Source organism: Xiphias gladius, chromosome 22 (genome assembly GCF_016859285.1).
Source record: "Xiphias gladius isolate SHS-SW01 ecotype Sanya breed wild chromosome 22, ASM1685928v1, whole genome shotgun sequence".
NCBI lineage: Eukaryota > Metazoa > Chordata > Actinopteri > Istiophoriformes > Xiphiidae > Xiphias > Xiphias gladius.
The window spans coordinates 30,455,975-30,470,732 of NC_053421.1; the positions used below are offsets into that span (position 1 = coordinate 30,455,975).

Here is a 14,758-nt window from a genome sequence, read left to right on the forward strand (position 1 = left end):
GAGCAGTTTGCTGTAAAATGATGAAGTCAGAAACAGTAAACATGGCTCGGTTACAATAGAAACAAAATAGAAACAATAGAAACGCCTTCTGCTGAGCTGTAACTTACTGTAATTGTTTTTCATTGTCGTACATAATAACATGACAATATTTTCAGTGTCTCCTGTAATTTCAACCTTACGGATGTTAATTAGACAGAAATGTTCATGTTATATAGCTGGATAACAACCCTGTCCTGGTTGTCATCCAGGGAGAGGAAGTGAAGCAGGTGGACTCCTACGTTCACATGCTTGACCAATAAGGCTGATTCTGATGGAACACAAAGCTGAAGCCATGACAGCAGACAATGCTTCAAATATTGATGTTGCTGCAAAGAAGCTACAAATTCTAAAACATGGCTGCTTCACACACATCCTCAACCCGGCAGCACAGAATATCTATACAATCACCACAGTTTCAAGGTGGGCACCCAAAACTAGTGTCACCAATTCAGTCTCTGACCAAATGTGAAATCTGCCATGGGTGCCAATGTGTTTCTAAGTTATGGCTTTGAATAATCGCCAGAAAAGTGTTTTTACAGAACATTATGATGTCACAGTGAAGTTCATCTTTGACCTTTTGGATATAAAATGTAATCACTTCATCATTTTATCCCATTAGACATCTATGTGAAAATTTCACATAATTAGTGTATGATAAACATGTTTTGTGAGGTCACAGTGACCTTGACCATTGACCTTTAAATACTAATCAGTTCATCCCTGAGTCCAAGTGAACGTTTGTGCCAAAATATTAAGAAATTCCCTCAAGGTATTCCTAATATGTCTCGTTCACAAGAATGGATGGATGGACAGACGGACAACCCAAAAACATAATGCCTCTGGCCACAGCTGTCACCAGCGTGGAGGCATAACAACAACAACCACTTCTTCATTCATAAGCCAATCAAGTCTTTGCTCAGTCTGACCCGGAAATGTTATTGGTGGAGACACTCTTAGCGAGTGAGAGGCCGGAGCGAACTCGTCTGGACCCGAGGAGGGACTGACGAAGACTGTCAGAGGGATAGATGGCCGAACTTGGGCGCTCCTTCATCATTGGAGCTGAAGACAAAAAAGGAGAAAAGAAGACATAAAACAGTCACCGTTAATAAACTACTGAAGAGAAAATTTCATATCCATCACCTTTTAACAGATATAACACTGGGTCCTACATTTCCCATAATGCAACTGAACAGTGTGTTTCATCCAGGCAGACAGACAGGTAGACTCACTTTTGGTCCGCAGGGCAACGTTCTGCAGAGCTGAACTGTTTCTGACCATCGCCAGCTTCTGTTGCTGTTAAAAAGAGACAGACAGGCGGTTGGATAGGTAGTCAGGAAAGACAGATCATCAGTGAAGACAGACAGTACAGAAAGACAGTCAGGTAAACAGACAGGTCTTACCCTCTGTTTCATCTTGGCACAGCTGGCCAGGCTGTCTCTGCAGCGGTTATGGATGGTGACATTGCAGCCTGAGAGACAGACAGGCAGCGACAGAGACAGAAAGAGAAAGACAGATATGTGGAGGCAGACAGACAGGTAGAGACAGAGAGAGATAGGTAGCAGGTCAGTAACATGTTGCTCGTACTGGACTCAGTTATTTAAATCGGTACTGAGTTAAACGTCCTGTCAGTAGTTCGAGTGTATGTAGCCGCCTGATATTAAACATCGGCTCAGTCTCTGTGAAAATCTGAAAACAGGAACGTGATTGGTTCATTCAGGCCATGTGATCAGCCTCGGCGCTCACCCACTGTAACACTGAAATGCATCCTGGGTATTTATGCCACCAGTTCAAACGCTTAAGTGATGTCTGTTCAAGTTCTTTGAACATGAAAAAAACTGTGACAACTAACACCTTTGACCACACCCAGCAGTGAGGTCACAGTGTACTGCCGTACGCTTATACATCACTTTCCAGCCAGGTGAGAGGGTATACCACTGGAGTTCAAAGACAAGGTTTATGGGGGGGTCATGTGAACCAGGTTCAGACTTGTTTACTGCTGAGATACAGAAACCAGATCACTGAATCACATGTGAACACAAGGAGTCCACATTCCACATTTACTGTGTGTATTATTCTGGACTTAACACCAACAAAACCTCCGTCAGAACCCCTGGAACCTCTACAAGGATCCCCAGGACCTTCTCCATGGTCCCTGGAACTTCCTTAAGAAACCTCAAATCCACATTCCTGCTGCAAAAACCAAAAGGAGACCAAAAATAGAGTCTGCAGACTGTTTACTGTGGTCACACACACAGTCAAACACTCAAACACACACACACACACACACACGCACACACACACACACACACACACACACACACACACACACACACACACACACACACACACACACACACACTCTACATTCATTCCACTATAAAAAGTGTCTGACTTTACTTTTTCCACAGTCCAGTTAGGATGATGTCATCACTTTAAACCAATACGGACGCACACACACAGTGTTATACCAGTGTGAGCAGGGTGTGTCTGTGTGTGTTTGTGGTTGTTTGTGTTTCTTTTTATAAATCCAGTTTGAAAGGTTCTCAGCAAGTTTTAGTTTCAGATTTAGTAAAGCTGCTCTTCTACTCAGGCTCACAGTACATCCACGCGAAACGTCACCTTCCTTCCATTTTCAGCCCTCAGTCCAGAAACAGTTTTCTCAACAGCAGCAGTGTTGGAATTACTGCTGGTTCACATGTGATTCTGAGAATAAATCACTGTTTGATCCAGGTTCAACATCTGACAGCAGAAACAGAAAAACCTGTGAATAAGAACAACTACATGTTGAGTTACGCTGGACAGAGGTCTCTACTAAAACCACCTAGAGACTCTGTCAGTGTGGACACAGATCGGGTTCTCATGAAAACAAACTTTTAAAAATCAGACGGCTTCATACAGATCTATTTTTAGAAGATTACAGATCTTACATTAATAAAAGCCAGTTAACCTGTGACCATGTGTTTCCTTTTTCAGCAGAAAAGCTCGCTGAGTTGAACTTTGGTGCTTGGTTCTGGTCAGACACGGTCCTGAGGTCAACCTGAGACATTTCCTCCAACCAAACCAGATTCTCCGCACTGATCTGACGGTTTAACATGAGCCTGTGCGCTGGGGTTTACAAGTTTCCAGTTCTCTGTAATGTAGTTTCTAACTGAGTGTCTGTGGTTTGGGGCTGAGTTTCATTCAGCCCAGTTCAGTTCAGTCTGGTCCTCAGTGTGTTAGAAAAGTTGTGGATGTTGAAGCAGTTGCTGCTCTTTAACCAGAGGAACATTTAAAAAACCACGAGTCACAGTCAGTCTTCATGATTGAAATCTGTCTCTGAAAAACTGAATCACTGTGTTCGGAAACATAAATCTCACCTTGTTTATTTTGTAGTTCGTGCCAACTCAGCTCCCACTGAGCAGGTTCTGTTTATTTTTTTTAACAAATATCGTGAACTATCAGAGATCTCAGCTTCTGCCTGAGAATGTCGGCATGCTGATTTTGTGTGCTGAGACTAAACTATGAATGAGTTCCTGTTAAAACATTTAAACCAGATTTTGTTCATAGCACAGGTGTTTTGTTTGGCAATGGCTTTTCAGCCAAAGTTCAGATATTTACTGAGGACACTGTTCAAACATTAAGGATTTTTTTAATTATATAAATAAATATATTCTGCATTTTGCACTGGAATCTACAGAATAAAGGAACAAACTGCATGAAAAGTTAGAGTTAGAGAAAGAAATGGTTTGAAAACAGTTTGTGAATATTTACATGCCTAAAACAGAATAAATAACAACTGTGTTTGTTGTCCATCTTACTTTTACATAACATAGTGTGAGTTTATCGACCATCAGCCCTGAATAATTCCACTCTTAACAAGTCTGATCAAATCAATTTTCCTCCTGAAACAAACAAAAGCTGACTGAGCAGGACTAGAGTCTCATACTCGTCCAACTCATACACGGCATACGGGTTAGACCACACACATTAAACACACACACACACACACACACACACAATCACACACACACACACACACACACACACACACACACACACACACACACACACACACACACACACCCCACAGGCACACACGCTTAAGAAAAACACATACACATAAACACATTACATACACACACACACACACTAAAGAAACATTAAATACACACTGAGACACATGTGTCCCTTCGACCCAGTTCTCAGGGTTCATCCACAGCAGCCAATCACAATGTAGGTCAACAGGATCCCACATTACACACACATTAATACACACACGTGGTATCAGAGTCAGTCTATTGTGTTCAAACAGGGAGAGTTAATTGTGTTAAAATTATCTCAGCTGACTGTCTGTGTTTGTGTGGGTGTGTATGTGTGTGTGTGTGTGTGTGTGTTATACTGAAGATGTACATCGTCTGGACTACAGTCTGTCACGCCCACACACACAGAAATACTCAGACTGTGTATTTATATTCACAATGATGTTTTATGGTTTCTTTCTGTTTGTTGATTCATCAATGCAACAAACTATAAAGATGATCAGTAATCAATAATCAACACTGAGCACTGCTCCTCCACTCACACCGTTATCTGTCAGTTACCCTGGAACCTGCAAAAGGGACATGTTTTTATTTACATCTTGTTCAGGTGAATATATATATATATATATGTATGGTGTATATTTGTTATATGTGGGTTGTATATGTGTTATATATATAAATATATACATTTTACCTGGGCAGCTGAGTGCCTCCTTGGCCGTGATACTCCTGTTGCAGGAGGAGCACAGGGTAGTGGAGGACACCGTCAGGGAGGTGAACAGGTGACCGTTGCTGTATCTGGCCTCCCTCTCTCTCGCCTCCTTCTCTCTCTCCTTCAGACGCTCCTTCTCCTTATTCTAAACACACAAAGACATGATGATCAATACAACGAATCTTTATATGACAAGTAATCGATCATTTTTTCCTCTCAGACCAAACTGATTTTCAGGTGGAAGTCAGGTAATCTTAATGAGGGATTTCATCTCAGTTACACTCCACATGATCAGACTGAGCGGTCACTTCTCACGGGTTAACCTGAGAGCCATGTGACCACAGGTGGGTTCAGTTAATCATGTCAGACACAGGTGTACTGTATGAAAGGATGAATGAATGAATGGGTGGAGGATGTAAGTCAGTTTCAGCTTTGTGTTGTTTCCTATACACACTGAGCAGATTTTCATTTCAGCAGAACAAAGAAGTAAACAAAGGAAAGGAGGCAGAGGGCGGTCTTATACCTGCTACCTCCTTTATACTGCGGGTGTGGGCGATGGAGGGGGGGTTGAGGACTAAAAGAACAAGGCGTCCATTCAGTATGTTTACAGTCACACAGTGATCACAGTGTGCTGATCCGAATGTATACAGATCTCCCCCACACTGACTGACCAGACTAACCGATCAGACCGGGATTACAGACTAATCAATGAGAACACGACTACAGACAAACCAATCAGAAGACGACTACAGTCCAACCCATCAGACCAGGACTACAGACCAACCAATCAGAACACAACTACACACCAACCAATCACACCAGGACTACAGAACAACCCATCGGACCAGGACCACACAACCTGCATCAAATATGGACAGCTCCATCTCTCCATCATCATGTGACGCTGTTTCGACTGTCCGTATTTTATTGTGCCGTTAACATGTTTTTTTTCTCCTCAGGGAAAATGTGAAGGCATAACATGTGACAGGTGTGTGTATGAGCCTGTATGTAAACAGATGTGTACCAGACCGAGGAGGTGATCGGTTCATCGGTTACCAGTAAAAACTCATCTCCTTCTCTTGACACACTCAGTGTTTCAGCGTCAGTCAGTTGATGTTTTTATTTTAGATATAGAGGTCAAGTTATCACCTTGCGGTTTGGTTAGATTTGTTTGTTATGTTGATCTGAAACTGAAACCAGTTCCATCTATTTCATCAGTCTGTAAATAAACTCTGTAAATATACACATCAGTCTGTAAATAGACTCTGTAAATATACACATCAGTCTGTAAATAAATTCTGTAAATATGCACATCAGTCTCTTAAATAAAAACATCAGTCTATAAATAAACACGTCAGTCTATAAATAAACACGTCAGTCTGTAAATAAACTCTGTAAATATACACATCTCTGTAAGTTAACATGTGGGTCTGTAAATAAATTCTGTAAATATACACATCGGTCTGTAAATAAAAACATTAGTCTATAAATAAACACGTCAGTCTGTAAATAAACTCTGTAAATATACACATCTATCTGTAAATTAACATATGGGTCTGTAAATAAACTCTGTAAATAAACACGTCAGTCTGTAAATAAACTCTGTAAATATACACGTCAGTCTGTAAATAAACTCTGTAAATATACACACCAGTCTAATTTCAATTCAATTCAATTTCAATTCAATTTTATTTATATAGCACCAAATCATAACAGAAGTTATCTTGGGGCACTTTTCATGTAGAGCAGGTCTAGACTGGACTCTTTATAGTTATGGTTACAGAGACCCAACATTACCCAATGATCGAGCACTTTGCAACATCTGCAAGGAAAAACTCCCTTTTAACAGGTAGAAACCTTGAACAGAACCAGGCTCACGATGGGGGGTGTCTGCCTCGACCAGCTAAATAAACTCTGTAAAAATACAAATCAGTCTGTAAATAAACATAAAACTCTGTAAATTGACACATCAGTCAATGAAGGATTTAAAGAATCAACTGAGCACAATATGAACACACACACACACACACACACACACACACACACACACACACAGTCAGGTAATGTGATTAGAGGGGGCAGAGCCTCAGTAGCTGCCCTTATCTGATGGGCTGTCTCAGATGCCTTGCTTAGGGGCACGAAGCTGCTGATATGAATTATAGATAAAGGGTTGACTCCCAGGAGCCAGACACTCTGCTCCAGGTCACAACAACAACAGCTGCAAGGCTCTGTGGGAGCTGTAGTCCAGCAGGAACTACAGGGACCGTCAGCCCCGTCAGCAAGACGACCTCTGACCCCTGACATTAATTCTGCTCCTGTGTTAACTGAACAAGCTCTGACGGACAGAAGATTCATATTATACTCACTCACATAGCAATTACAGTGTTAACATGCTAACAATAACGGTGCTAACATGCTAATAATTACAGTGCTATCACAGTATCCATCTGAGGCTGATTGGAATATATTTAAGCATAAACCAAAGTACTGGACACATTAAAACTTTGACCTGATGATGATGATGCAAGAGGAAATGTCAGAGGATCATCAGAGTTATTACAGTTAATCCTGAGGGGAACATGAACATTTCATCACAATCCATCCAACAGTTTCTGTCTGGCCTGCTGATGAGACTAAACATCAACACAACCAGAAATACTTAATCTGAGATTTAAGTGAACTTTAATCTGAAGCAACATCAACATCAGATTCACCTGATCTCACCTGTCTGACCAATAACACAAGACAGCCAATCACAGCCCTCAGAAACAGCAGCACGAACAGATTATATTAGTCAACCATTAACTATGTTTCCTGTTGTTGGGATCATGTTTAACATCCGTAAAACTGATATGATCAGTTTTATATGAAAAGTGAACCTGCAAACATTAATAAACATGTTTCATATTAATGTTAATAATAAACTGACAAATGTGGAATCACATGTTCTGTAGTTACATGTGAACCCTGTGTGTAAAAAGAACAAACACATCTGATGGAGGAGGTTTAATTATCCCTGGGGATGTTTAATAAGTTTAACTATCCTGGGGATGTTTGGTTTAATTATCCTGGTGATGTTTAATTAGTTTAATTATCCTGTCCATCCTCAGAATCAGCAGCTGTCACTACTTTCCTCCTCTGTATTTACAGGAAAAAAGTAAAACCTGTGGATATTCAGATAACGGTGTCCATTTTTATACACAGACTGTTATGGTTGGTTTAAGGCCATTTCAAATATTATTTTAAATAGTTCAGATTAACACACAAACACACACACACTCCTGCATAATGTTATGAAACATCTGGTGTAAACTGACACACATGAATTGTTACAGTAAAAAATAACATAATGTTGGTTTCATTAAATATGCATCTATACAAATACCAGTGTGATCAGACCAAATGCAAACGTTCATCAGGTTTAGTGACTTCACTGATGATGATGATCAAGCTGTGATGTATACAGACTCTGTGATAAATGAAACAGCTGACGTCAGAACAAACAAGTTAATGGATGATGTAAACTTTTCCTGAACCTTCACTTCCTCCTTTCATTTCTGAGAATAATTGATTTTACTTCAATTAATCTGATACATCGCCCAATAGAAATATTTGTCATCAATGAGAATTTTAACAGACTAAATCCTTAATCCTAGTTTAAAAAATAATCTGGAGTTTATCTGGAGGTAATCTGAAATTAATCTGGAGTTAATCCAAAATTAATCTCAGTATAAATTTTCCTCATGTCTGTTTCCTTGTTGGGCTGCAGTGAAATGACAGAGACATGAGGAGAAAAGTTTATAACAAAAAGTCTGTAAATGTGTAAAATACATGCTTAGTATGTCAAACCCAAATTGAGGAAGCCTCTAAATTAACTTCAGATTAAGTCCAGATAAATTTCAGATTAACTCCAGATTAATTTTATATTAACATTTGATTAATTTCTGATTAACTACCGATTAACTCCAGATTAATTTCAGATTAATAAAATTCAGAGATGTGTTTGTTTTCTCTCACAGTTTGGTCATATATCTGAAAATGCTGTCAAATATAAACATTATTTCTAACAGAGTCTGTAACTGTGTGTGTCTCTCTCTGAACTTCTCTTTTCTCTCGAGTGTTTTTCACATTAACTTCTGCTCTGGACTGGGAGGGACAGGAAGGGGAAGTGTGTGTGTTACTGTGTGTGTGTGTTACAGACTGTGTGTGTGTGTGTGTGTCTATGTGTGTGTGTATGTGTGTGTGTGTGTGTGTGTGTGTGTGTGTTGTATCTGATCTCCTGTAGTCACTTTACACTTCATGTTCTTCAGGTTCAGGTCTCAGTTTGAAATACAGTTGTGTCAGAAAACACCTGGTTTTCTTTCAAATAGCTAAAGGAGCCTGTGGAGAGAAGTCAACTACGCCTCCCAGGGTACATTTCACTGACAAACAGCCAATCACAAAGCTTCACGATGTGTGTTTTCTGAAAACTGATCAAACATTCACACCTCTGCTGTCAGTTTCTCCAGTCCAATAGATTTTTTGTTCCTCAGTCTTCAGGCCGTCTTCAGGCCATCTCCAAGAAATGCTCTTTCTATAAAACTAATTTAAAACAGTAAATATGTTTTAAAGGACACATAAAGCTGACTGGATCCTGTTTTCTATTAATGTAACAAGGAAATGGCATTAAATTACATATTTGACAAATCACAAAATGTTGATTCTGAACGTATCAGTAAAACGTTCACAGACAACGTGTTTGTTTTCCACCAAAATATCTGATCCAGCAGCACAACGTCCACTTGTAGCGACTCTAGCATTGTTAAAGGCTAGGGAAAGATCATAGTCTGGTTTAATGCAAAAAAAAAGTTCACAGTGACTTTAACCAACATCTTTCACTGACATGAACCACAACCTAGTGAATAGCGTCACCAAGAAAACGATTAAGTGATAAACATATTTCTGTTCTTTCTGTTTTATATCACAATAAACTGAATATCTCTGTCTCACTGGACTTCAGGAAAGTCTGATTTCTTTCTTTGCTTTTTCAAATTTTACTAAACCAATCGTGGAACAGATTAACCGATAATAAAATGAGATGTTAGCTACAGCTCTCACCTGAAAGATACTTCTCTGGTTTAAACACAGAACACTGAGAATTAGTATATATTTATATATTTATATATTTATATATCATTTATAGTTATAATAAATAATCAGTCTCTGTATTGATGAGTGAAATGACGAATATTCAGTGCATATGGTTTAAAACAGGTTCAGGGATCTGGTGACAGTCAGTGATCAGATGATCAATAAATAAAGAGCTCAGTGATGGAGGGAAATAAAGAGACCGCTGTCTGGGTGGGGGGTTGGGGGGTCATGAGACTGAGACGGAGGCATAGAGCTACAGAGAGAGAAGGAGCGAGCTGAGGTTAGAGACAGAAACATTACACCAGAGTAACAGTCGCTGGAGATAAAGAGTTCAGGTGAGACACAGGTAACCAGTAACTGATCGGAGAGCAGCTGAAACTCTTCATTCATCGCTCTGAATTATGTGAGTGACCCATGTGACCTCTAGACACAGACAGATCTGAAGAGATTAAAATTGAGTGAGAAGTGACTCCTGGTGTGGCACATTTCTAAAAGTCTCTGAACAGGTCTGAGATCATCAGCTCAGACATCAGCTCTGTGGAGACCTGGCAACACAGTAAATCTGATCTCTGATCAGTCGTCCTGTTTCACAAAACTCATCTGAGTTAACACACTGACAGACAGATAGACATGTTAACATGCAGACACACAGACAGAAACGACAGACAGACAGACAAATGCTACAGACAGACACTACAGACAGACAGACAGACATGTAGACATGTAAAAAAACAGACAGACAGACACTACATACAGACACACAGACATGTAAACAGACAGACAGACAAATGCTACAGACAGACAGACAGACAATGAAGTGACACAGTCTGATGTACATTCACATTTACTAATTTCTCAGACACTTTTATCCAAAGCGATTTACAAGTAAGCAACAAATATTTTGCTGATATTTAGTCTAGATTACACATGAACTTGGATTAGGTCAGACTGTTTTTACTGCAACATCTGTGGGACTTTAATTAAACTGTGTTTGTACATTGAACAATGTGGAGCTGCAGGCTGACAGCGTTTAGTGACAGTGTCAGTGTGAAAGAGAACACTGACATTGTTAACCAATTAACCTTATAATCAATTAATAACCACTTAACCAGTGTTGCCTTTGCAGCACACATGAATAAGTAAACTGATTTGTGTTGATTAGTTTCATCTTTGTCGAATTGCCAGTCTTGGCAGCATTGTCTTTTTTTGCATATGTTTCATTGCGCGCTATTGGCATTGACCCTCATAAAATAGAGCTACACTTTTGATCTCTTCGACGTTTTTACATTTACAATGCGCACACAGTAGCCAAGCCTCTCAAAATACAAGAACACACATGTGCATAACATAGTGTTTTTCCTGCATGCTTCTATGATGTGTTCATGTAACGTTTCATTGGACAGCCAGTCAACAGCATTATTAGATCTTGGTACAAGCTTGATGCATGTTAATTGGCTCAATGACGCTGATGAGATTTACTCCTTAGGTATTGAAATTTGGTAAGTACTTTCATTTACCTAAATATCACTGTTATCGGTTATGTAGCCAAAATGTGAACAATAACGTTTACCCAATCACTTCCACTCAGCTAATGTTAGTAGCATTATGTTAGCGGTTGCCATGATTTATAGCTAATGCTAGCTAACGTTAGCCTCTAGTTATTCGTAAGTAAGATTGGCAAATTGGCTAGCCATGTTTTGCACATAATCTTGGGAAATGCAACTGTAACTAAACCATTTCTACGTACCGTTTTCTTTCCCTTGTCTCAGATTGGATGAGCAAAAGGGTGTTTCTGTGCTTGGAGTCTTAACGAAACGAGGTGGAAGCAAGGCTTTTCAAGCACAATATCGCACAAGTTGAGAGGAATAAAATTTGTTCTGTTTTGTTTAAGAGAAAGAGGTGTTGTAGTACAGTGCATGTAGTACAGTGTATGTTGTACAGTGTGTGTAGTACAGCATATATAGTACCTTATATGTAGTACAGTGTGTGTAGTACAGCATATATAGTACCTTATATGTAGTACAGTGTATATAGTACCTTATATGTAGTACAGTGTATGTAGTATGGGGTATATAGTACAGCGTGTGTAGTACAGTGTGTGTAGTACAGTTTATGTAGTACAGTATATATAGTACAGCGTATATAGTACAGTATGTGTAGTACAGTGTATGCTGTACAATGTATATAGTACAGTATATGTAGTACAGTGTCTGTAGTATGGTGTATATAGTACAGTGTGTGTAGTACAGTGTATATAGTACAGTATATGTAGTATAGTGTATCTAGTATAGTGTATATAATACAGTGCATCTATAGTACAGTATATATAGTACAGTGTATGTAGTACAGTATATATGTAGTACAGTGTATGTTGTTCAGTGTATATAGTACAGTGTATGTAGTATAGGGTATATAGTACAGTGTGTTTACTACAGTGTATGTAGTACATTGTATATAGTAAAGTTATGTAGTAAAGTACATTTAGTACAGTGTATGTAGTACAGTATATGTAGAATAGTGTATATAGTACAGAGTATGCAGTACACTGCATATAGTACAGTGCATGTAGTACAGTGTATGTAGTACACTGTATGTAGTGCAGTGTGTGTAGTATAGTTTATATAGCACAGATAATGTAGTACACTGTATATAGTACAGTATCTGTAGTACATTGTATATAGTTAAGTTATATAGTACAGTGCATGTAGTACAGTGTATGTAGTATAGTGTATATAGTATGGTGTGTGTAGTACACTGTATATAGTACAATATCTGTAGTACAGTGTATGTAGTACAGTATATGTAGTACAGTGTATGTAGTATAGTTTATTTAGTACAGTGTAAGTAGTACGTTGCATATAGTAAAGTTATGTAGTATAGCGTATCTAGTACAGTATATATAGTACAGAGTATGTAGTATACTGTATATAGTACAGTGCGTGTAGTACAGTGTATGTAGTATAGTGTATATAGTATGGTGTGTGTAGTACAGTGTATGTAGTATAGTGTATTTAGTACAGTGTATGTAGTACGTTGCATATAGTAAAGTTATGTAGTACAGTGTATGTAGTATAGTGTATATAGTATGGTGTGTGTAGTACAGTGTATATAGTACAATATCTTTAGTACAGTATATGTAGTACAGTATATATAGTACAGTGTTTGTAGTATACTGTATATAGTACAGTGCGTGTAGTACAGTGTATCTAGTACAGTATATGTCGAATTGAGTATGTAGTATAGTGTATATAGTATGGTGTGTGTAGTATAGTGTATGTAGTACAGTGTATATAGTATGGTGTGTGTAGTATAGTGTATGTAGTCTAGTGTATCTAGTACAGTATATGTAGTACTATGTAGATTTCACCCGTGTCAGTTTGTTGGTTTATTTGTTGGTTTTACTTTTTCAGCAGGATTACACAAAAACTACTGAACCAATTTGCACCAACCTTGTCGGAGGGCTGGGGCCGGGGCCAGAGAAGAATCCATTACATTTTGGTGCAGATCCAGACCATTTACTATGAATCTGAATTTTCTTTCTGTGATGTCTGGTGTATGTTGTTTGACATTGGCCTTGGCAGAGGTCTGCGCTCTACTGAGTGCCATTCTTGTGTAAATGTTATTATGTGTATTCCACTTTTTACAGTTATTTATCTACTGGTGGAAATATACATAGTACATTAACTTCAGTACTGTACGTAAACACAATTGTGAGGTATTTGTACTTCACCTGTGTTTTTCCATTTACTGTTACTTTCTACTTCTACTGCAGTACATTTCAGAGAGACATATTGTACTTGGATATAGTACTTCTATTTGTGTTGGAGTATTTCTACATCGTGGTAAAACTACTGAAGTACCTGAGTACTTCAGTTTCCCTCTGTTGGATCAATCACATTTATCTGTTTCTATTAATCCGTTTATCAGTTTTTCATCTTTCAACAGCTCGGTTCTTCATCAGAATCAAATTTACCTTCAACCTGTAGAGGTCACAGGTCAAACACCCTCCGTCACTACTGACGGACGCTTCCTGTATGACAACACACACACACACACACATACACACAAACACACACACACACACACACACACACACACACACACACACACAGCCTCCCCTCCCCCCGCTCATTTCCTCCTACAGACAAAGCGGCCACGCTGCTGTTAACGGACACACACTCGAACACACCGAAACACAGTCAAACTCAGTCTGCACAGGTACAGACTAAACACACACACCGACACACACACACTCTTCTGTATAAAAACATTAAAACCAGTTTCAGTCTGAACTGAAAGAAAAAAAGTCAGTTTCCCTTTTCTGCGCTCCGCCAACTTCATCGTCTGTTCCCACACAAACCGCCTCAACACACAGCTGATCACAGTCCAGTCAATGATCGATCACCTATATATCTATCGATAACCCTCCAACATCTGCAGTACTCTAACGGAACAAACGTTTTCCAGATGTGAGAGAGCGGACAAAGACAACAGACAGAAAGTGAGCCAGACTCCCACATTTTACCACTGTTTCTGATCAATAACGTCAAACCTATCTGATCAGTCCACAATAATTAATACCGATAAGTATCGATCACTAAAGTCAGTGTGCACGCGCCGTGAGTGCGTTTCTTTCTCTTTTTTTTTTCCGGTGGACTCACCTTCTGGTTAATTTCCTTCATCCTGTCCTGTCTCCTGCTCTCCAGCAGACGGGACATCCCCTCCGACAAATCAAACCCACCACACCTAATCGATTACCTGCTCACCGACTAATCAATAACTAATCTATAGCTGATCGGTAATGATCCGGAGGATTGTTGGGTTCTGGTACTGTAACAGTCCGCAGTGTGATTCTGGG

At 39.2% G+C, this 14,758-nt stretch overlaps 1 protein-coding gene across 2 annotated transcripts in view; it reads right to left on the reverse strand.

The window, feature by feature from the left end:
- The window catches only part of arhgef2 (rho/rac guanine nucleotide exchange factor (GEF) 2), a 29,799-nt gene extending 15,041 nt beyond the window's left edge, over window positions 1-14,758 (reverse strand). For both annotated transcript variants that reach the window (XM_040118363.1, XM_040118361.1), the window contains exons 1-5: window positions 14,562-14,758; window positions 4,753-4,915; window positions 1,440-1,507; window positions 1,269-1,332; window positions 966-1,098 (exon numbers count right to left, since the gene is read on the reverse strand). In XM_040118363.1, the coding sequence (XP_039974297.1) occupies window positions 966-1,098; window positions 1,269-1,332; window positions 1,440-1,507; window positions 4,753-4,915; window positions 14,562-14,618 (485 nt within the window). In that variant the 5' untranslated portion in view covers window positions 14,619-14,758. The remainder of the gene's footprint in view (window positions 1-965; window positions 1,099-1,268; window positions 1,333-1,439; window positions 1,508-4,752; window positions 4,916-14,561) is intronic.